Source organism: Anguilla anguilla, chromosome 18 (assembly GCF_013347855.1).
Source record: "Anguilla anguilla isolate fAngAng1 chromosome 18, fAngAng1.pri, whole genome shotgun sequence".
NCBI lineage: Eukaryota > Metazoa > Chordata > Actinopteri > Anguilliformes > Anguillidae > Anguilla > Anguilla anguilla.
This window is the reverse complement of record NC_049218.1, coordinates 16,856,086-16,881,640: the sequence shown is the minus strand read 5'-3', so window position 1 is coordinate 16,881,640 and position 25,555 is coordinate 16,856,086. Positions and strand designations below refer to the sequence as shown.

The 25,555-nt window shown below is 47.7% G+C and overlaps 1 protein-coding gene across 1 annotated transcript in view; it reads right to left on the bottom strand.

Moving 5' to 3' along the window:
- The window catches only part of LOC118217990 (attractin-like protein 1), a 189,302-nt gene that overhangs the window by 21,946 nt on the left and 141,801 nt on the right, over positions 1–25,555 (bottom strand). Inside the window, exon 28 of the mRNA XM_035400276.1 lies at positions 22,336–22,449. Within this exon, the coding sequence (XP_035256167.1) occupies positions 22,336–22,449 (114 nt within the window). The remainder of the gene's footprint in view (positions 1–22,335; positions 22,450–25,555) is intronic.

The window sequence follows — 25,555 nt, the reverse complement described above, 5'->3', positions numbered from 1 at the left end:
GGATATATACTGAAGCAATTCAGTTTAAGTACCTTGCTCAGGGGTACAACGGCAGTGTCCTACCCGGGAATCGAACCTTTCGGTTGAAAGCCCAGTTCCTTACCCACTGTGCTACACAGCCGCCCTCTCCCTCTTTCTCTACCGCAGTCTCTCTCTCTCTCTCCTAGCAGCCTAGCAATAACCTAGCAGCCATGTGTCTGGCAGGTGACGAGTTATGCCACGATAACTGAGAACAGGCGAGACAACCATTTCCTGCATCTCCCCATGGCAACAGTCCTCACAGACAGTCTCAGCTTGACCCACCAACGCATGTGTAAAAAGAAAACAGTTCTGAAATGATAAAATTAAGACGCCGTTAAAAGCACAACAGGGTTTTATCATGAGCAGGAGAGGCGAGGGAGAAGTAATGAGAATTTAAATTTTTTTTTACCTCACACATCAAAATAACCAAGCAATTAAAGCACAATACTGCTAAACAACATCAACAGAGTTTTACAGTTACAGACAGGGTAGTGTTCAGGTTTCCAACTCTGTCCTCGTAACAGTACTGTCGTTATCCACAGCAAGCCCTTTGCGCTAGGCTTCTGTGTCTCGTATTGGTTTGTGTTTATGGCACCATTAGATATCATAATGGAATTATGCTTTTGCAGCACCAGCATTAATAAGCCTGGATGGGCCCCTTCAAACATTTCAATTCAAATGAATCCTGAGAAGCGAACGCCCGCAACGCAGATTATCCAGGGGATTATTCACAGGACGATCTGCGCTTACCTAACCATCACAAACCAATGACGGAAGCCCAATTTGCATACCGCTCCTCCCGTTTCCTTGCGACTCAAAGAGCTCTCAGGTCGGATTAAGGTTAAAGAAAAACGGGAACGTGGAAGAGTTGCAAATAGCTGTGAAAGAGGGAGCGAGGCGGGGCTGGGGACGGCGCTGTCGCGAGGTCCCTGGGCGGGTATCCGGGGCGATAAGGAAGCGGGGGGCGGGGCTAAGCTGGAGAGCCGTGACCGCGCGAAACATGCCGCTCCCTCGGGGGCTGGAGGGGTGCGGGTGGGGGGTCCTGTTAATATCAGGGAGGGCTTTTCAGCCCCATTAAACCCTCCTCCCCTGTAACGGCCCTGACCTGGCCTCTGATCCTGTGCGCACACACACACACACACACACACACACACTCATTCACCAGAGAAATTTCCTCCAGGAAATGAGTGGTTAATGGACCTGACCCTCCCCAATTTCCTGCCCGGATTAATTTATCCACCCAGCACTCAATTACACAGAGCCAGATACCCCAAAACACACACTCACACCATCTCTCTCACTCTCCGTCTCACACACACACACACACACACACACACACACACACACGCGTGCGCGCGAAACCTGCATGTGCATCTCAGGAACCACACACAACTCTCACACTAATGATTTTAGAGCCGTGATATACATGACATTTTGGATCATTTACTTTTTAAAATCTTTTCTCATTTATCAGAACACATTGTTTTGGTGGTCATATTATTTTGTAAAAACAGATTGATGATTACACATGTTCCACTCACATTGCAATGGAAATTAAACATGGCTTGTTTACTTCCTGTAAAAAATATTTGTGAAAGATTATCTGTAACTGGGCATCATTTTTATACCACTAATTCTGATTTCAGACATTTTTATTAGCACCAGTTACAATGAAACATTAATAATATAACATTAATATTTTAAGATCTAATAAACTAAAAAATATATATTTACGGCAAGCCAGCCAGCAGAGCAGTGATTGGACAGACCGTGCAGCAGTCCAAACCTTTCGTCAGCGAATTTTAATATTCATTAATAGGTCATTTATTAAAATGGCTTCTTCATGACTCCTGAGGAAGAGGAGTGATGGACGACTGGAGAGGATTAACATCAGAATAAAGCAGCCATCAGGGGTCTGAGGAGGGAGACTTTGTCCAAATTAATTAGGGGAAGTACAACAGCAGCATAAATCACCAGCTCGGGGGAGCGGGGGTGTGTGGGGGGGGGGGCTGGATGATGTGCGGACATCAGAAGTGGGGGGCAGTGGAGACATGATGGCCCGTCGCTGGTCTGGCCTCCTCCTCACCGTCAGCTTGATTACTTTCTGGTATTTGACATAATTGATTTAATAACGAGGACTGCGGCTCAATACTTGGCTAGAAACGGTTGGGGCGGGGCTACCTGTTGACGGGCGGGCGATGCCGCAAAGAACTCCTCTGCTGCTTTCCCAGCAGTCTCCACGCAGACACCTGACTAGACCACAACACGAAAGAAACACGATCGGAGAAAGAGCAGCGAGAAGCAGTCAGAGGTGCACGGACCAAGGCAGACACAGGATTCCTACCTTCTGTTTACTGAAACATAGTGCTGTATCAGAACAACACGGGGTTTGAAAAAACTACCACCGTGCAAAAAGCATCACCGCCACGGTTTCTACGTAAATCCAGTGATTGGACGTTGAGAAACGTTACATTTCTCCGCATTCGCTACAGGGAAAATGTTTTTCTGCTGAACTAATGCAGCTGTGCGTTAAATACAAAACTTTCTGAGAGCCGTAGCCAGACGGAGGGTCAGAGGTGGAGCCTCACCTCTCAGTAAAAGTTTGTGTTTTGCGGAGCGGAGGCCTGCCTTTGACGCTTTGGAACGACGTTGGCGGCTCTCTTCCCATCGGCGGCGGGGCAGAGGCTCTTAAACGGCGCTTCCTGTGACAGACGCTGCTCTCAGGGCCTGTCTTTCAGCAGCGCTAACGGGCTGCAGCGTTATTTGAGCCATAGCTGTCCCTTTGAGAAGCAAAGTGGCTGTTGCCGAAGCTCTTAAACGTGTTTCAAAGTGACGGCTAAATTGTCTCTCGGGCGGGGGAACGGGGGGGACGATTGGCCCTGTTTAAAGCCTTTTAGACATTCCTGCATCGATGTCACACCTGCTTCCATGACTAACTGCACTCCAGAACGCACCTTGGAAGCTCTGAGAACAAAGCACCAGAAACACACTGTGTACTTCAGAACACAGAATAACACGCATTAACTGTGTACATTATAACACACCAGCACCAAAGGTAAAACCTCAAACCTAAGAGCAACAGAACAGATCAATGATTAATGCACACGCAGCACTTCAGAACATAGTGTAAAGCAAAGACAACGCTTCAGAGAGTAACGCAAATGCAACACTCAAGAGCATCCTCACTGAAATTCACTATTTCAGAACACACTGTAGTCCACTGGCAGTAAGAAACAATCCGAGCCGCATGCACCCACGCACGCACGCACGCACAGACGCACTCACGCACGCACGCAGACGCACGCACGCAGACGCATGCACACACGCACGCACAGACGCACGCACGCAGACGCATGCACGCACGCACCTGCAGACCACATATAATCATTTTCTGTGGGTGTTTTTCTGGAAAAGGGAGATGAAGGTTGTATTGATCCTCACAAATATAACTAATGAGCAAAACAAACATGATAAATGAGAGAGAGAACAAATGTTAAAGCAATTTTAGATAAAAGCAGTCCGCATCTGACACTATAACGTATAAGTACAAGATAAATGCACTGTGCGGGTGTGTGTGTGTGTGCGCGAGTGTGTGTGTGTGAGTGAGAGCGAGAGAGAGAGAGAGGGAAAGAGAAAGTGAGCATAAGAGAGAGATAGAGAGATAGAGAGGGGAAGTTATTGTATATAGACCCACTTCAGATATCAGAGCTGTGTCTGAGGACAGTGCCTGTGCCCTGTTGAACCACAATGGCAGCTCATCCAGCGAGATGCCTGTCCTGTCTCAGACCTGTCAATCAATAGGGTATTCCAAACCTCTTCTCAGAATACACAGCAATGCATCCCCAACCACCATGAACTCAACAGGGCCAGATCCATCACAGGAAATCTGCCTTTAAAAGCAAGGGGTGGTGAAAAATAATGAATCCATCTTTCCACATTTTACATGAAATGAACTTTTTCCACACTGGGCTAAAGCATATTTAGTGTACATTTTCTGCTCTCAGTCTAACAGACAGGCAAGACAGAGAGGTGAACAAGCAGTGGCACACGTTTTTTTTTATTTTTTAAGTGTCCTTTTTTAACGTTAATAATGTTTTTTTCCTGAGCCAGTAGCCGAGTTGAATGGCACTTAATCCCTTATTAAGCGGCGCGGGGCGGAAAGCTAACGTGCGGCTGGTGGTCTCCTGTTTTAGGAGCCGTCTGACTGGGCCTGTGTTAATATTACACTGGTAAACAGCGTGCTCATAAATCACAGCAGGGTGGCGAGAGAAGGGCTTTTAAATATGAAGTGACAGTTAAGGAGAGGGGAGGCGTGCAGGCCAGACCTTTGACACCGCGTTCAGTCGGCCTTTTCAAGTGCCCATTAGAAGCAAACAATTATACATCAAGCAGCAGACAAGCAAAGGCCTGGGAATTAGCAGGCCATAAATCTCACGCCTGGCTGAACGGCGAGGGGGGGGGGGGGGGGGGGGGGGTGGGGGGCACGTCACCGCCCCTGCACCGCTACAGAGACTGACCCAGCCAGCTGAACCCAGATATACCACCCCTGCACCGCTACAGAGAACAGCACCACCAACTGATCCCAGATCTACTACCCCTGCACCGCTACAGCGAACAGCACCGCCAACTGAACCCAGATCTACTACCCCTGCACACAGAGAACAACACCACCACCTGAACCCAGATATACCACCCCTGCACCGCTACAGAGAACAGCACCACCAACTGAACCCAGATCTACTACCCCTGCACCGCTACAGCGAACAGCACCACCAACTGATCCCAGATCTACTACCCCTGCACACAGAGAACAGCACCACCAACTGAACCCAGATCTACTACCCCTGCACCGCTACAGCGAACAGCACCACCAACTGATCCCAGATCTACTACCCCTGCACACAGAGAACAGCACCACCAACTGAACCCAGATCTACTACCCCTGCACACAGAGAACAGCACCGCCAACTGAACCCAGATCTACTACCCCTGCACACAGCGAATCGCCCAGCGAGCTGGAAGCCAGGTCTGGGGTACAAAGTCAGAGACCAACAAAATCACTGCTGCATTCCCACCTTCCTGGACCAGGGACTGCAGTGGATTGGGAGTAGATGTGTGCACACTGCATACATGCACACGTACACACACACATATACACACGCATACACACACGCACACGCACACACGCGCGCATGCACACACGTACACATGCAAACGCGCGCACACACACTCTTGCGCGTGCGCACAGGCGGACACACACACACAAACATGCACATGCAGACACACACACATACACGCACAAGTGCACACACACGCACACAAACACATGCACATGCACACACATGCAGACACACACACATACACATGCACGCACAAGTGCGCACACACACACGCACACAAATTGTGTTCCCCTGTTCGAGGAGGCACAGCACCTGTGCTATAAACAAGTGTCAGTCTGAGCACACTGCAGGCGGGCTCACACACCTCTGTGCATTCACATCGCTTCTGCTCTCCACTGAGGGAGCCCACAGAATACAGGCATTTTAATTGTAATTCCTGCTGTGTGTTTGAGCTCCTTTTATCTGACCCATTTACTGGAGTTCAGTAAAGCTGAAAGAAAATGGTCTAATAAGTGGCTCTAAATATCGTGTCAGCACATTTAAATAAATTAAATTCTTTCTCTCTGTTGTTGCGCTGGGCTTCAGGGGAGACCAAGACGACAGGTGTGTGTGTGCGTGCGTGTGTGTGCGTGTGTGTATGTGTGTGTTTGCATATGTGCGTGTGAATGCTTGGTTTTGTGTGTGCGTGAGTGCTTGCGTGTGTGTGAATATGTGCATGTGTGTGTGTGTGTGGGGAGGGGGCTGTTTTGGGGGTGGGGGGTGGAGTGGCCACAGGGTCAGCAGCTCAGATTGAAGCTAATTCAGAGCTGTGCTCCCAGTGACAGTGTGCAGGGCCTCCACAGAGACACATTATTTATGCTTTTCTCCAAGAGGCAATCTGAGAAACCGGGAGTGAGAGAAATGGAGAGCGCTGGAGGGAGGGAAGGAGGGATGGAGGGGGAGGGGGGGGGGAGAGATGGAATGAGGGAATGGGGGAGAGAGAGAAGAGAGAGCCAGTCCCTTTCTCTTACTCTCTCTTTTCAACTTATCATTCTATAGACATTACAACACCTCTCTCCCTCCCCAGTGGTGTTGGGAACAGAAGTCTCTCCTTCCCAGAACAAAGCTGAAAAGTTTCCCTTTGATTACAAAATGGACACTCAGAACTCATATCATGGTTTAAGACAGTCACGCCTTTAGCAACACTGCCCATGCAAGACCCTACACTGTAAATCACCAACTTTTTTGGTCAGTGGTGTTTTACACAGAGCTCTCCATGCAGGTCTACCATTCTCGAGTAACTCCAACCTAGCCCTCCATGAAGAGTCTGTCCTGAGTCAGAGCCTCTTCCCACCTGCCCACCACAGTTCTCATGTAGCGCACCCATCTCAGCCCAAAACGGGAAGCAACCATCTCTGAGGCACCCAGCCCAGGCCCAGCGATACGTCTGCTATACACCACAGCTCTCAGCTGTACGGTCACAGCAGCACACAACAGCTCAATGATGGAGAAATGCAGAGATAAAGGGATGAAGAGAGAGAAGGGGAGAGAAAAAGAGACAGAGCGCGCTGAATGAATTGCATTGGGGACCTCATGAGAGGTGTCAGTGTTGCTTCCTTTCCCCAACAGTAATCGACATCATTAAAACACATCCCTTCAGAGGTCCTGCTTATTTTTTCCCACTTTCTGAACGGCAGATGAGTTAATTTGAGCGCAGATCGCGTGCTGTGCTCATCTGTGGCCGCTAAGGCGATAGCCGCGGGCGAGCTCCGCGGAGGTCAATCCCGCGCGATCCCGCGCGCCCGCGAGGGCTTTGAAGCAGGAGACGGGCTCTGCGCGGACACGGCCGGCCTCCGCCATCACAGGGAGGACAGCGCGCCGTTCGTCTGAACAGGGCAGGCAGATAACGACTCTCATCTGAAGAGGATCCCAAGGTCTCCACTGCAAGATGCAAAGAAGACTACCAAAGAAGACTACTCTGAGGTACAGATGGAATTGCACTTGTCCTGGAGTAACTGTTATGGGGATACACATATCGATGACAGACCTACACTAATGAGTTGTGTACATTACATTTTAAAGCCCATTTTTAACTTGTGGTCCTCTGTGCATTTTTTAGGCTTTTGTACCGGTAATAAGCCATTTTGAGGATCACAGACAGAACTATTCAGGTGAATGTGTTTGGGAAGAGGGGTCGGTATATGTGAATATGCACTAAATAAAAAAAATCTAATCAACCAGCAGAGGTCACTGGTGTGTGAGATGATGTCATCACAGCTGACTGAAACCCTCGCATCCATGGGCGATGCCAGAGCCAAAAGTGCGTCATCCTGTGGGGGTGCTGGCTGCAGTCAGCACTGGCACAGTCCGGATTCAATACCAGACCATGGAGCCCACCTTTCACTAGAACAGAGCTACAACAAATACCAGACCAAGGAGCTCACCATTCACTAGAACAGGGTCTTAACGGATACCAGACCATGGAGCCCATCCATTCACTAGAACAGTGCTTTAACAGATACCAGACCATAAAGCCCATTCATTCACTAGAACAATGCCTTAACAGACACCAGACCATAAAGCCCATCCATTCACTAGATGAGTGCCTTAACAGTTACCAGACCAAGAAGCTTTTCAGTTTTCAGACTGTGTGTATGCAAGTCATTCTCTAAGACGCACTGTCATGTTGTCATTGGAGTGCCTTATTAGCCACAGTAATCTGACACCAACATGAACATTTCAGCTCATTAAAAATCTCAACACAAGACAGAGACTGTGCGTGACTGACTTTGCCATCCACATGGCGTACAAGTGAATTTCATTTACAAAACTACTGCACTAAGAATCTGCCCCTCCTCACAAGCCTTCACACAAATTATGTTTAAAAGTGACTGCTGTTTTCCCCATCAGGTTTATGCTTTGTGTGCTTTACCCTTTCACCGTCTTACTAATTTTAGTCTGTAGGCGTACTCCAGGCATGACTGCCAAACATTTTATTCCAAAAGCTGATTTAACTGCAGTCACATCACTCTGGCAAAGTTACTGCAAACTTCAGATCAAAGGCATTTTTTTCAGAACCTTTACTTACGATGCTCATTTCATATACACCTGTTCAATTTCGGTCATGACAAAGCAATAAGACATAAACCACAGAGCACATTCCGCTGCATCTGTGAAGGCTGCTCATTCACCCCCCTTCATGTTCAATCTGAGAGATTTGGCACATTCACTGAATGCCTGTCAGCTCTCTCCATACACTCTCTCTCTTTCTCTCTCTCTGCACTTACAGCCAGTCACACACACACACACACACACACACACACCTCTGTTCTGACACATCTGTCAGCTCTCTCCACACATACACACACACCTCTCTGTGCTTACACATCTGCCACACACATATCTCTCTTTCTGTGCTTACAGACCTGTCAGTACTCCACACACACACACACACGCTCTCTCTCTCTGCGCTTACATCCAGTCACACATGCACACACACATCTCTCACTCTGTTCACACACCGGTCAGTTCTCTCCACACACATGCACACACACACACACACACACACACACACACACACACACACACACACACACACACACACACACACACACACACACCTGTCTGCATTTACATACTTGTTGGCTCTCGGTGTTGTGTGTAATTGATTGCCAGTGGGAGAAAATGAATGTGACATCAATGACAAAGTGCCACAATGTCATTTCCTTCCCTGGCTGTAATGGACTCAGTGTTTCTATCATACACTCCTTCACTGGATACAGACACAGTCAATAGACACGGCAATAGACAGCCTGTACATTGTCTGTGCAGATGCAGTCATCAGACACACCAATAAACAGCCCATACATTGTCTGCGCAGATGCAGTCATTAGACACACCAACAGACAGCCTGGACGTCGTCTGCGCAGATGCTGTCATTAGCCTGGTAGCCTCCTGCACAGACTGTAATCATTAGCCCGGGAGCAGATAAAAACCACGTCTATCCGACAGACAGGGTCTCACTGAATATCCATTTTAATCTGCACACTGTAGAGTGAATACTATTACCAAACCAAAAGGCTGGCATATTCCCCTCTCATCCATGACAATACATTAATCATCTCTCTAATGCTTTATGGAAGCAAACCTTTTTACTTCAAGCAGTGGAGTGTATATTTTCCTTATTCTGTGCTTTCACGGGTAAAGATTAATGCACTCTCTGCTACTGTGATTTGTACAAATGTTGAGGAGATAAAGAATGGACCCCACGCGCAGGATGTTACACACCCCGTCATCTCCAAAATGGTTTGCTTCAAATTCGCTATCGATTTTCATGAAGGGAGAGATATTGATTAGAAGCGAAAAGAGAACCTAAAAGAAGTAAAACATTGAAAAAAAGAGAGTCCTTATGGAAAAACGTATACATTTAATGACAAACACAAGGACTGAGTCAAATCCCCCTTTTCACAGAGAAGCGGAGAGAGGAACTTAACAGCACCAACCGCGGGCAGCTCTCGCACAAACTGGGAAGAGCAACACCGTTTCCCTCTGCAAATTGCTCACTGGCCTGCAGATCCAGCAGAGGTTTGGTGATTACACGTTCCAGAAGACATCTGCAAGCTGTAAACAAACCGATTACACACTGCACTGAAAGCAGGGAGGCGCGTACCGCGCGCGCCCAGACGCAGGCATGGCGCTCTGATTTATCCTCGCAGAAATTACACCTGCCGCCCAACGACGGCTTCGCCGCCTTTCAGAATCTGACAGTTTTCAATTACGTCTCATAAGCAATCTTGTGAAATGTGATTCTGTCAGCATCCTGCGTTGGCATCGAGATGGAGGCTCGATCAATCGCCTGCTTTCTTTTTCTCTCTCTTTCCTGTTTCGTCCTGCCAAATTTCGAGCCAAAAGACGACCCGAGTTGAGCTGAAAAGGACTGAAGCAGGCTATAATTGAGCTGTACTGGGCTGAAGAAAGCTGTAATTGGGCTGTGCAGGGCTGAAGCAGGCTGTACTTGGGCTGTACTGGGCTGAAGCAGGCTTTAACAGGGCTGTACTGGGCTGAAGCAGGCTGTACTTGGGCTGTACTGGGCTGTACTGGGCTGAAGCAGGCTAGGCTAAGTGGAATCTGAAGCTAAACTCAGGGATCAAAAGTCGACAGTTTGAAAAGTCAAAGAGTACAGTAGAGATGACAGACACACAAAAGACAGCATATGAACTGCACAGTGCACACACATGACCCCACAGTAGTGCTACAGAGGCCCTACACTCGACTCCACAGGTCAAATGAAAAAGACTGGCAAATTAGTCTGAGAAATTAAATGAAACACAAAGCCTCTGGCCTACATGCTCATTACAGCATTGTGAGAGACTGCATGCTGAAATACAATACAGCTGCATAGCTGCAAAATCCAATTACTTTTCTAGCCTTATCTGCAAAAACAGTAATAAGACCACAGACACGTACAGCACCTTTGATGGGATCATTTTCTCAAAAGCCAATCAAGACAGTTCACCTTCACAATATGAGAACATAGATATACATATATGTATGCACACATACATATATACATACATACACACACACGCACGCATGCACACACAATACGACCAAAAGTATCTGGACACCCCTTGGGATGGGGCTGTTTTTTCATGGTTTGGGCTCGGCCCCTTAGTTCCAGTGAAGGCAGATCTTAACGCCATAGCACACTATCACAGTCTAGACAATTTTGTGATTCCCCAGCAGTTCAGGGAAGGCCCCTTCAAGAATGCTATATATGTGACCCATAGACCCATTTAATACCCATCATCAGATGCTGGGTATTAAATCAAATCCAAATCAATTGTATTTGTAAAGTGCTTTTTACAGAGAACTGTCAAAAAGATGCTTTACAGAGCAGGACATCTTCCATGGTGATGTTCTGCCAGGCCTGCACTGCAGCCAACGTCGGCTCCAGTTTGTTTTTGGAGTGTTTGGTCTTCAGTCTAGTCAACAGCAAGTGAAGCCCATTCAATTGGATTCAGGTTGTGTGGATCTTTGGCCAGTCAAGAAGATTCCACTGTTTGGCTGTGAAAAACTGGTTGGTGCTTAAGCAGTATGTCTGGGCTCATTGTCCTACCGCATGGTGAAGCGCCATCCAATGGGTTTTGAGGCATTTTTTTGCATCTGAGCAGATAAGATGTTTCTGTAGACAGCCATCCAGTCACATCATCGGTGAAGACAAGTGACCCAGTCATACATGCCCAAAATGAGGGGGGAGGATGCTTTGGAATATGAGCAATTCCTTTCTTTTTAGCAAACTCTAACCTGGCCACATCTATGCCTACATCCTGCTGAGTGTTCATGATCTGTTCAACAACTTATGTTGAAAATGAAAGTATTCTTCAGTCATTCATTACAGTAGTGTTCCGGGGTCTACGAGTTTGTTTGCTATTACTGAGCTCGCCAGAGCCCATCTTGCACCCAAATAATGTATTAAACAGTTGATTTTGACACGAGCAAGGTTTCAGCTATGTTTCTGATTTATTCTGTTTTGATTTATTCTGTGTTTATCATGCAGCCTCATGATGGCCTGTTTTACTGGCACTGACACTTATTTGGTCCTCATGTTGAAAGACAACAACCAAAGGCTCAGACTGTAAATTCCACTAGAATCAACTCAAGACCTTCTGTGAGCTTTCTTGTGCAGGAACTAATGATGCAAAGAGACAGAGCTGGTCAAGAAACAGCTGATCAACTAACTGTCCCATTACTCTTGCTCCCATAAAATGGGCGTACAATGTATATTCCTACATGTATCACCCATTATGAATACCCTCAAATTAAAGCTGACAGTCAGCACTTTAACCTCGCATTCATTGTTCTGTTTCAAATCCAAAGTGCTGGAACACAGAGCCAAAATAACAAAACATTTTCCACTGTACAAATGCTTACACACTGGACCCTATATTGCACTCTCATACTGTGAGGGTGAACAGTCATGATCGGTAAATAGTTAGCGTAATTTTCCTCCCCTGTCAGAGTGATACAGTGATAACCCTGTTTCCTTAGTTTCTGGTCTGAACAGAAGCCTTTCTCCACCTGCCTGTGAGGCAGAACAACACTTGAAATGTTTGATATGATAACTCCTGATACTTTGGACCTAAACAGAAAAGAAAAACCATTCTGGATGTTTTTTTTTCAGTCAGAAACTATATGAAGGTTCTATTGAACCGTGTGAAAACAATCTAAAACTTTTCTGATTTCTGATTAAAATGCACTCTTAAAAAAGAAAAATGCTCAATTTTGTTTTCAGCCTAATGGTGGCACAGCAATGGCCCCTGTCAGTGTAACAGATGACTTAGCAATGGAAGTGGATTGGACTCAAGCCTGAATTTAGGTCCAGAATGTGAGTGCAGGGTTTCGATACCTTTGATCACTCCATGTTAATCCATTTGTTTAAAAACATGGGGGATGGGGGGCGGTCGTTGGTAATGTGTAAAAAACTTATTCGGTTCCAATCTTTCACGCAGTCTGATTTCAGACTCGAATGGTGCGTGTTACCTTCTCTGCAAAGTTCTTGCGTCGTTCCTCAGGGGAATACTTTGTATTTGTAAAACATCTCCCCGCATACAGCATCCATAAGAAATCATCCACATTCCACTGTAGAGGAGATGGTTTTATCAGTCCGTCAAACCTGGTGACTTACAAGGAGGTCACAAAGAGGGATTTAAGAGGCCATACACTGTCATTTCAGTTCTAAGACTTGCAAACGCCTGGATGTTAAAAACGAGGATTTCCCCAAGCTCCCTCCGGTTAAATCTGGCCCCAGATGTGATGCAGGGCACTCGCCGACATCCATTCACATCACATACATCAGGCTAAACTTTAAATGCTTACTAGGTAGTAAAAGGAAGTAAAGAAGTCACAGATCTGCACAATGCCACAGATCCACTGGGGCGGTAATGGTCTGAGCTGCAGGTTTGGTGACCTCTCTCTCGTTTATCACAGGAACAGGAAGTTCAGTAATGTTTGTGACCTACGCTCGATGACACAAACAGCTGGAAGCATCACCCATCCCCACCGAGCAGAGACCATGTCAGGAAGAAAAGAAACGCACAAGTCTGCACATTCTTACTCCTTCATTTTTCCACAGGCCCTTTTTGATCTGGAGATGGTCAAAACACCACAATTACGCATTATCAGAAGATTCTTCAAAAGCAATTTCATCGCAGAATGCACAATGAAGGAGCCTTTGTAGTGCGCCCCCCTTCCCCTCCCCCTCCCTCCACCCATCCACCCCCCCAACCCGAGGCTATGAGAGGCCGCAGTCCCGAATCGCACTGTGCCCATCGGTGGGGGCCACGCAAAGGGGCTGCACTCCTAATGTGGGCGTGCCAAAGTTCACACGACTTCACACAGGCTCAACTTCAAAAAATACGGCTGCTTTCTGTTCAGACGATCCGGGGGTGGGGGGTGGGTTTAGGTCAGTAAATGTCACTGCGTCCCCTGCCTGCTCGTTTCTCTGAGCCTCACAGTATCCAAAACTCCAAAACAACACCAATGAATGGCTACATTTCTAATTGGCAGTTTTTTCCCCCGTGTCCTCAAAAAACAAAAATATTCTCACACTAAAACTTTTATCACACTGCATTTTTTTTCAAGCTCGACACTGAAGGCATCAACACCTGTGCATTTTGCATGTAAATGTGTTTCTCTTTGGTGAAAAAAATTCTCCTTCGGTAAAAATTGGATTCACTTCCTTTTGATCGAGCGAGCAAGGGCTGCTGGGAAATGCTTGACCAGAGCCTTGAGTATTCATTTTATAAATCTTGGCTTCAATGTGACAATTACCTTCTTTTCTTTCATATTTGTTTTCTCCTATTGCGTGGTCCATTACTTAATTTGGTGTTAAACACGGCATTGTAATTATCATATGCATCATCACACTACCGCAATGAATGAATAATTAAATAATGACATATCATTCATTCAGAGATGAAAGTATTTAACATGAATGATGACAGAGGCAATATGTCCTACTTGCCCTGGGGCTTGACCCCTGTTCCCACAAAGGAAGAAGGGAGATGGTCACTCCCCCTGCCTGTCCCCACTGCCCACACATCCACGTTCACGACCAGACACCCCCCCACCACCCGCCCGCCCACCCCCGCCCCACATCCCCTGGGAAAGGGTATCAGTAAAAGGAGATGAGCTATCGACTCCTCTCCACCCGCACCATTAACAGGGCGGCTTCAATTATTCAGAGAGCCTTGTACTCGCACGCGTCTCCGCTCCGATCCAAGGCAACGCCGCGAGACGGAGACGCGTCGTCGTCCGCGTATCGCGTTTCGCCGGGCGTCGCTTTCGCCTCCGTCTGCGGCGGGGCCCAGATTTACGGCGGCGCGAGGCAGATCCATCATGCCCTCATACATTAATTAAAGGCGGGAAAACAGCGCGTCCGCCGCTCCGCCCTTAATGTGCGTCTGCGCGGGAGGCGGCGGGGGGCGCTCAGACCGCCCGAGCGCGGGTTTATGAGGCGTGTCTCGGCCGCGCGGCGTCCTGCGCGGCTTTAGGAGATGATTAAACCGGAGGCTCTAATAAACGACCGCGGCCTTCGGAGACGGAAACTGATATAAACCACGCAGGAATTTACCCCTCCGTCCCAGCAGCCAATAACGGACCGCGTGCGCTTGTTTTTCTGATTGGAAAAGCAACGCGCCACAGCGAGCCTTTGAAGATTTGTGTAGAGCGACACTGGAGATAAAATATCCCAGGATGCAGTGCGAGCCACGGCGCGTACACAAAAGAACGCTGGAGGGGTCATTCTTCAGCTGTCCCTCTGACAGACTCATCCATCACGCATTCAACTCTCAGAGCACATCCATATGCTGTGAACCAGCTGCACATCAGACCCTGACATCTGCCAGCGTCAAACAGCTGTCTGGGTCATCAGCACCACCCTCAAAACCCACACACAAGCACAACCAGGAGTCACAGCACAGGGAGAGGAGTCTCTGCACAGAGAGAGGAGTCTCAGCACAGAGAGAGGAGTCTCTGCACAGAGAGAGGAGTCTCAGCACCGAGAGAGGAGTCACAGCACAGAGAGAGGAGTCACAGCAGAGAGAGGAGTCTCAGCACAGAGAGAGAGGAGTCTCTGCACAGAGAGAGGAGTCACAACACAGGGAGAGAAGTCACAGCACAGGGAGTAGAGTCACAGCGCTGACAGAGGAGTCACAGCACATAGAGGGGGCAAAGTAGACAGAGGAGTCACAGCACAGAGCAGTCAGAATGCAGAGAGGAGTCACAGCGCAGGGAGAGGAATCGCAGCACAGAGAGAATTCTCAATACTTGCACAAAGCATCACTCTGTATGAATACAGCTTTGAAAACCTGACAGTGTGTACTGAAAAAGAGGCGGTGTGTGAGAGCTCTGCACTGCAGTGCCAGCGATGCTGTTGTGCACAGGCACAGCAGGGGAAACACATTAAAGCGACTGCGCTGCTCAGCACTTCTGCAGACTTTCACACTCACAGGGCTCTGTGAGGCAGCAAAGAGCCCCTGAGAGCCGACAGCACCTGCAGCCGCACGGGGCTTTGCTCAGTGAGCGGGAGCAAGGCGGCCATGCAGGCCAGAGAAAGAAGCCATTTAAACTGCGCGACTCCTCTCATTTAAATAAGCGTCTTAATTAAGATTTAATATAAGCCGCTTCCTCAACAGGAGGCTTCACGTGGTTTCCAAATCCTCCAGGTAAAAGCAGCACAAAGATGTAGCTAATCCCAGGCATGAAGGTTCATTAAGAGCTTCATGCAGACGTAGGGTAGAGTCCACAGACTAGGATTTAAAAAAGTGACTAGAAAGTAATTATTTAGAAAAATATATCGTTCTAAAAATTTTTTTTTTTTTTTTTTTTTTTTTTTTTTTTGCATCTGCACAAATCTTGAACTACAAATACCAGGTGTGCAAACACTACCTCTGTGCTGAATACACATGGGGGAAAAAAATCACAAGAATCAAAATAGCAAATAGACAACCTTTGTATGAAACTGTAAGCGGACAATAGCTTGAGAGAGGCTACACTGGTGATAACACCTACATGTGATCTTACAGCACCGAATGATTCATTACACAACATTACAAAGGAAGGCTCAGGCCAAGAGAATAACCCGGATGATTCTTAGTCTTTAATTGGAGGTTTTTATCTCTTGCTTCTTAGCGGCTGAGTTACGGAGCGCCGATCCTGCTCTCATACAGACTTTTACAGCTTTCTGCCAGCCCCCACCTCGGCTTTATAAGCCAAAGAAGCACCGCACATTAATCAAAGGTCAGTGCTCGCTTTGCTGGGAGCCCAACATTTCCTGCTGAAATGAATGTGCCGGTAACGGCATAAAAAAATGTAAGAGTAACGCGTGCGACTGGACGGTCGCGGAGATGAGCTACGCTTCCAGGCCTCCGCAGCCACTGTTCGCTCAGCGGGAGTCGCCCGCTCGACGAACGTTAAAAACAAAATAAATAAATAAATTTTAAAAACTTGAGAGAGCGGTCCAGACTGAGTTCTGACAGCTGAGGTGGCAGGTGCTGATGGCCCCTCTGAAGCAGGCTGTCATTTTTAAGCTCCTTTAGGGTTTGGCTGAGGACAGAGCTCGTCAAAACACCCTGCAGTAAACTCCACAATAAAGCACTGTACGCTGCACCATATTCTCAACTACGCTGCGCCATACTCCACATTGCACTGCACCGTACTCAGTACTGCGTTGAGGAATAATGTAAATTGCACTGCGCTATAGTCTATTACTATACCATACTCCACATTGCACTGCACCATAATCAGTACTGCATTGTGGAATACTGTAAACTGCACTTTGCAACACTCTAAACTGCGCTGCATCATAATCAATACTGTACTAAGCCATGTACCAAACGGCCCTGCACATTGATTGTTGAAGTTGTATTACAAAACAAAACCATTGGTAGACATAACAGTCAGACTTGGACATAAGTGGCAACTGCTGATTTTAATATTTGGAGGTTGGTCCAAGTACACAGTCTGTGATTGAGTTGACTTCAGATAGCAGGTCTGGCAAAGGGAAAACCCCAAACAGCTTGAGACTCATTGCTCTCGCAGTGATAACCGGAAGCTTATCAATATTTATAAGGCTCTAATTGGAAGTGTACCACAATTATTTGTATCATTCAGCAAAGTATGTCTTTGTTTACAAATGCACAGGGCACATCACTAGATCTGCTGTTGTACTGCACATTTCACTGCAGTTTAAAAGCACCGAAATCTATGTATGTATGTGCATGTGTGTGTGTGTGCACGGTGCATGTGAGTGTGTTTGCATGCATGTATAGGAAGGTGTGCGCACATAGCGTTTGTGTGCATGTAGGAGTATGCGCACAACAGTTTATGCGTGTGTGTACGTATGTGTGCATGTCTACATGTGTGTGCATGATGTGTGTGTGTATGTGTGTGTGTAGGTGCATGTAAATGATGTGCATGTGTGTATGAGTGTGTGCATGATGTGTACGTGTGTGTGTGTGTGTGTGTTTGTGTGCCGGGCCTGTGTGCATTTGCGTAGGAGTGCGTGTTTGTTCTTCTGTGCGTTAGCTCGGTCGGTGCTCAGATAAGATGCTGGGGTGAGGAGGGGGTTGAGAGTGTTGATAATCCACAATCAGCCCGAGGTTTTCTTACAGGTGTAATAAATATTCTTTATCTCCATGCCAACAGCTTCATTGCCCTCGCAGGGGCATTAAATCCGGGAGATTGGAAAATAAATACATGACATTAAAACATTAGATATGAAATTGATTCATTTCTTTCTTTAAATAGCATTATGAAAACACAGACGAGAGCAATTCAGCCGGGACCGGAGGGGAGTGTTTGCCGGGAGCTCTGCGGTGGGGGCTTTGGTTGTGGACCCGCTGTGCCTCCAGCAGACCCTCGCTGCTTTGGAAAGGGGGGGGGGGGGGGGGCTGTTCCAACGCAATAATCTGACAGCGCTGGTCAGCAGGCGGCTGCTAGCAGGGGCTTGAGCACCTGGCGTGAATATCTTTCTGCTGGGTGGCCCAGCTCTGCCCGGCTGCATTTCCTTAAAAGCGGACAGCCTTCCTGGCCGCTGGGTTATCTGAGAGAGGCAGGGAGTCTGGGCTAAACCTGGGTGTGCTATCAGAGAAAGGCTGGTCCTCTGCAGTCACAGACCAGGCCACTTCCTAGATTGGACTGCCTGACCACACAGTAAACACAGTCTGTCCTCTTTAACACAGCAGAGCGAATTCGGCGGCATCGGCGGGCTGGATCTGGCGCATCGCCGGACCTCTGAAGTTCTCAGACAGAGCCGCGGCTCCAGGCTACTGAGCTCATCAAAGTACCGGAGCACACATCAAGGACAGGGGGACCCTTTCTGCCGTCCCAACTCCCACCCAAATCTCAGGGCGGGCTGAACTCAAATTAACTTACGGGGCAGATTAAGTTAACAGGGCTTTCAAATTCAAAGTCACTCCAGCATTCATTCTTTTCCTGAAGAGAGGCCAAACAAAAGGAAAACGTAAAGGTGAACTTGTATTTGTGTTTGTATATAAAAAAAATAAATCAATAAAATCTGAAAAAACTGCTATGATCTTGGGGAGGTGAGACTCTCTTTTGAGCGACCCTGTCTCCACGGAGACCGCGGCGGCGTGGCAAGGTCACGTCCCGACCCTTAAATCACCTCGCCATAATTGAGCGCTGAAACAATGGTGAGCGCTCCAGCTGGGCTCAATATTCGCGGAGAATTAAAGAGCTTTAAGCGCCGCGGCCGCCAGAGACCGGCGCTGACAGTGCTCCGCGCGCGGCCTCATCAGTCCTGGGCTGACAGCTGGGTGACAGCGATAGGACCGGGCGCGGGGCCGCCGCGTGTGGACCGACTCCAAATCAGGCCGCCGGCCCTCCGGCGCTGGTCTCCAGCGTCCCTGGGAGACGGCGGCGATGGCGGCTGAGGAAGTTTTCCTCCTGCGCCCGCGTGCACCTCGGGCCGGCGGTGAAAGCGGCGTTCCCGGGGCCCTGAGACCACGCCCCGCCCGGGGCCTCTGCCCTGAGACCACGCCCCGCCCGGTCACCGCCCTGATCCGGTTTGCCACACCTGAGGTCCACACCTGCCAATCGCACTGCAGAGACCCTCCGCGTCAGGCTGGCTGCCTTCTGTATCGCTGACCTCGCCCAACCCCGAGGCTAAACCAGGCAAGCCGACACCCACTGGGTACGTCTAGCCACGCCCATAAAATAAACCCAGCTACACCCACAGAGCCAACCCAGCCGCCCCCCCACTATTACTGGTGTGTGATTAAAACTACAGTGCTGAACTGTTTCCATATTACTGTGGTATAGAACATGTAAATTATAAATGAACAACCACATACCCACTCCTGCCTACTCAGCGTGTTTTACATTTAATTCCTGCCTCGCGCAGGTATTTCAGGGATTAAATGATTATATAAATAAATTCCGATTCCCCTGTTAACTGTTACCAACATCTTTTTGTTTGTTATAAATGATTTCCACCTTTTCGGTGGATATGCATATCTCTTCAATTTTCAGTTGCAAATAAAACAGACTTGACTTCCATAGGCCACAATAAGTCTCTTTGAAGTTTGTGCAGATCTATCAGGATATTAGGAAGGTAATTCTAACTGAAATCTGCTGCCAGCTCAAAAGAACATTGAGTTTACCTGCACCTTTGAATAAAAACATGGCCATCACTTTAATATACTCCATTTAAAAAAAGAAAAACTAAATCCCATGATAAACCTCTAAATATTAAACTCAACTCTAAATGCTATTTTATTGCACTGTTCTGGCAATAACCTTTAATATTTAACTTGCAAATACAATTTAAAATTTAGCATTTAATTCAACTGCATTCAATTCAATTTGTATAGCACTTACTTTCTTCAGCAGACGCTTTTAACCAAAGCGACTTAGATTTAACATGGCTAGAATTCCACCCCTGGAGTGAAAGACAATCAAATCAGTGATACTGTTTATGTATATAAAATGTGATTTCATTTAGATTACTTCAAATATCAGTTTCCTCACCAAGAAAATAAAGTTTGAAATAGCCGGCACAGACATAATGGATTTGGCAGACACGCATTTGCCCTAGACTATCCAGCCAAAACGCCCGCTTGTTGCCCAAACTGTGCGTGAAATTTGATGATGACTCCGTGCACTTCCTTAACAAGTGACAGATAAACAATGCTGTCATTATGCTGTCATTTATTATGCAATTATGCTAAACAGAGTCCGTGGAGGAGCAGCAGATGTTGTGTAATTAACCTTTTATGAAAAGAAATGCTTTTCCCTCACCGTTCTTCATCTTCATCTCTTACTCAAAAATTTTGAAAAGAGAAGAAACAGCCGTGAGACGAGCTTCACAAACTGAAACTGAATAAGAGATCTAGTGGGGCTCTGAAAGACTTCCATAAACTCCTCCCAGAGAAGCCATTAAAAGCCATTAGAAGTGACAGTTTCCTGAGGAATGGTTTCCATGTGAAACATCTCTGTACACAGGGAACAGAAAAATTAAAGGGGAGACGTTTCCGCGTGACACAGGGCACTGAGAAACGATGTGGGACACATTTCCAGGGGACACCTCAGTACAGGGGGAATAGGGAACCGCAGTATCTGAGATTAATTACGATCTTTCAGAAGCATATCGCACATATAGTACTCTGGGACTATATTTCTCTATTCCGGTTATTACATGATGTACTGATGCATTTTAACTGCACAGAAGCATGTGGTTGTACAAAAGAACGGTACGAAGGAGCAATTATACAGCAATTCACACTAATAAATGCAGGAGCACACACAAAAACACAAACACAAACATACACGCACGCACGCACGCACACACACAGTCACTTACTGAGGATGGAGAAGCAGAGATTAAGCACAGCATGTAGCCAGCTTCTTTATAAAAGTACAAAGTGTACAGAATAATAAATACACACAACCAAATCCTCGTCCTCCTAGAGCTGGTGCCTTCTCTCTGCGTTCAAACAGCTGGAAACACAATGTCGTGTTTGGGTGTGCGGATTTAAGGCTTTGAACAGAGACACAAATGTGCTAAAGGGTCAAGCAATAGACAAAAAATAAAGGTCTTCAGTGTTTCTCCTTATTATTGAGTCACAATAATACCATGAACCTTTTCCACTGCTTTACAGTAGAGCTCAAGGAAAAGTTTCAAACAAGAGAGTGGATTTGCAACCACATCTATAATTACACTGCATCTGCAACAAGAGCCAGACATAACATCCAGTTCACTTGAATATTTTTGTTAAAAAGATGATTATGCCAACAACCATATGCTGTGAAATTGTTAGTGCTGGTCATGGACAGCGAAGAGATCGCCCGACAAAAACAGAATGGGTTCACCATTTTACCCGCTGCCATCCGCATATTTCTGCACACAGTCTCAGGTTCACATGCGATCGTCATTCAGCACACGGGCGTTCCTCTGCTCATATTAATATTTCTACTCGTGTTCATTTTCACAGAGTGCTGCCCTTCATCACGCAACTATACACCTCTCTCCCCAAACAGCAACACATCAGTGAACCAGAAAACACAACACCACATTCAAAGAAACGATTTTGTCCTCCGTGATTCAATACTCCTAAGAAGGGCTTTTAAACTCAATGACAGCTGTTGGAGAGATTTTCTCTGGTGGAAATAAATCTCTTGTTCCAAAGAGAAGCTGAATGAAACAGGATTTTCTCCAAGGAGAATGCTCAGTGGGTCAGGCAGACGAGAGAGTCTGAGCGAAAGTTAATATTGCTGAAAACTCTATAAAAGCATTTTTTAATAAGAGCTGGCGATTTCAACTCGCATATACCAGCTGTGGGCTTCACTGCTGGTGCGAGTGGGGAGTTAGTTGTGGGGGGGGAAGGGGGGGTTGTCGGGTACAGAGTTGTCGTCCTGGAAGCACAACGATGAGCGCCTGCCATCGCCAGGCACCTGTCCAGGTGTTGGAACGGGACAGCAGCCCGGCTCTGCCCTACCCGTCGCGGCTCACCGTCAACAGCCCGACGGCGCACTGCGGGGGACGCGGGCACCGCCCACCGCAGGTGAGGCTGCTGCCCCCTTCCTGTGTGCCACATTGCCATGGAAACTGGACCGCTTATATAAACACGCAGAAACAAAAAAAACAAGAACAGAAAACAGTAAATAAATGAGGCGCGGGCGTGCTGGTACCCACCTCTGCTGGGCTCCGCAGCGGCGCGGTCTGCTCTTTGTCTCCGCCCACTTCCAGAGCCACGTCGACAGAGGCGAACGGACGGCTCGCCATCTGCTGTCTTTCCCTCATCAGTTGCTGTGGGAGAGGGAGAGAGGAGAGAGGAGAGAGGGAAGGAGAGAGAGAGAGAGCGAGCTTCATTAATGAGGATATGGCAACCGTGCAAAGCCCTCTGCACTCTTTATCATCACAGGCTCTCCAGACTGCACCAAGGAAAACAAACACACACAAACAGACAGAGAGAGAGGCAACAGTGTCAGCACAAGAGAAAGCACAGAGCTCTGATTGAGCTGAACTCTCGCGGCGCGGACGATGGGCTGGACCCGACAGCCCGCGACCTTCATCCGGAACCAGAGACAGCGGGGCGCTGGAGGCAGAGAGCCCGGCCCTCTCAGGGGCCCCAGGACAGTACGGAGCCAGCGAACAGCGCACAGGTGCTTCTGAGAATAAGGCGTAACTGCCCCCGCCTCTCTGAACCCCAGTACTGCAGAGGAAGGGTCTGACATGAACCCGACCCAAGCCTGAAGTGGGCCATGTCTCTCCAAAACGGACCACAATGTGCGATGTGAAACAAACCGAGGGTTCAGCACTATCCACTGTCCTTGTATTTAACAAATCCATCTCAAAAAGGTATTTTTTTCCCACAGCTAGAAACTAGGCAGTAAAAAGCAACTTACAATGACTCAAGAGTAAACACACACTCATTAGTTTAACCTTGTCCCTCATTAATATTTAAAAGTTTCATGCTTACATTGGCTTGAAAGTGGTCTCGTCAGTTTAGTACAAATTCAGTTCCCCTCTGGGTTAAAATACACAATCTTCTCATACAAGCTTATTTCCGCAGTGGTGCCACACAGATGATGTCATAGTACACACATATATGGTAAATTAACAGTTTAGGTAGAAATGCCAAATAATAATTCAGCCTAGCTGAGCCCATGAAACAAAAGCTAACCCAACCCATCTGGAACCTGCTGCATGCCTTTGGGTGCTGCAGGGTTCAGTCCAAGTGAGCAGGCTTCACTGCAGAGCACAGCACGGTAACGGAGCCATGTGCAGCCACACGCTAAATCCCTGTGATGCGCAGCATTCGTCTGGGATAACACACTTTTTCCATTTCATCCTTTATTTCACCCTCAATTCACAGTTATGTTCGGGACGGGAATGAAAACGGCTTGTGAAATGTGCTTTTCTAAATCCATACAGTTTCAATTATTCCTAATTAAAAGGTTCTCGTTTAATATCAGCAATACATTTTTTTAGCTGTTGCTTGTAGGTTTGTTTTTGTTTTTTCCCTTTGCAAACACGAGCTGCTTCCCAAAGCGCAGCAGCTAAAGGTCAGAAGAGAAACAGAGGTGCCTCTGACCATGGCACGCAGCGCTGTCCGAACCCTGCCGGAGAGAGCGAATCACAACGCAGCGCTGTCCGAACCCTGCCGGAGAGAGCGAATCACAATGCAGCGCTGTCCGAACCCTGCCGGAGAGAGCGAATCACAACGCAGCGCTGTCCGCACCCTGCCGGAGAGAGCGAATCACAACGCAGCGCTGTCCGCACCCTGCCGGAGAGAGCGAATCACAACGCAGCGCTGTCCGAACCCTGCCGGAGAGAGCGAATCACAACGCAGCGCTGTCCGAACCCTGCCGGAGAGAGCGAATCACAACGCAGCGCTGTCCGAACCCTGCCGGAGAGAGCGAATCACAATGCAGCGCTGCCCGAACCCTGCCGGAGAGAGCGAATCACAACGCAGCGCTGTCCGAACCCTGCCGGAGAGAGCGAATCACAACGCAGCGCTGTCCGAACCCTGCCGGAGAGAGCGAATCACAACGCAGCGCTTCATGGCCGGGGCCTGGCAGCTGGCAGAGCGGGAACCGTTAGGGTGACCTCTACCTCCCTCCTGCGCTCCCACCCCCCACCCCCCCCGGCTGACATGAAGGCATTGGGAGCTGGTCAAGGTGCCGTGGCCGGGGGCCGGGAGGTGATTAATGCATCTGGACACTGAAAACAGCACTGAGAACCTGGCTGTCTCAGGCAGAGATGTTAGACACTCCTGACCTCTCAAAAACCTTTACGCAGTTTCTCTAAAACCTTCATGCAGGAAATGGTAGGTGAGAGCAGGGTGGTGTGAGTTATCTGACCTGCCTCTGACCCCAATCCAAATGAGGAGCATCCAAGCCAATGAGATTGCACTGCTTATCATCAGAACTGAACAGCTGGGAGTTAAATGGCCAGTTTGCACACTTTCCAAAGGGATACAGACACAGGATATAACAATAATTTAATTGGAAGGAGTGCAGGAATGCCCTCATTGAGAGTAGCACAGCAGTGGGCGCTGGAGGGCTGGGGTGCATAAGGGATCATTGTGTCTGGCCAAATTTCCATCCTATTATTATGATACCAAGAGGGGCCAATTAATCTGCTGATGATTGCACAATGCCCTGTGCCCCCACTCAAATGCATACTGATGATATTCCATCGCTGATACACATTCCGGTAGTCTCGCCGTGATTCATTTGTTAATCACCAAGCAGCAACAACCCGAAACTGGAAACAGGATATTACTTCAATTAGTCACAATATCCTATCACTCTGCAAATACCGACTACAGCAACGCACACTGCTCTCGATGAAATTAGCAAATACTGATACTACAAAGTCGTGACACAACACAGATTGTCTACAACAGAGAAAATCTCTCCAACGGCAACCAGCGTAATATAAAAAAATACGTACAAAACAGATAATAGCTATACCATGCAATACACTGAGAGTAACTACAATTTCAAAAAAAAAAAAAAACATACAGTGCCCTTTCTAGTGTGGTTTTGGGCGAGTGTGTCTGTTGTAAGGAAGACCACAGATTAAGACCTGTGTAAGACTGTGATTGGTTTTTTTAAAAAGATGTTTCCCCGGGGGGAAGCACGGTCCTGTTTGAGGGGCTTGTGAGTGTATTAGTGTAGATCGATATAACGACTGCAGATGCAATTATGTTCTCTACTGCAGCAGGTAGCTCCTACAGCCCTCTCTCAAGTGTGTGTGTACCTGCTGTCCCTGTGACTATGTCCCTGCAAGTGAGAGTACCTGCTGTCCCTGTGAGTGTGTACTTGCAAGTGTGAGTACCTGCTGTCACTGTGAGTGTGTGTGTGTACCTGCAGTCCCCGTGAATAATGCAGATGAGTAAGAGCGG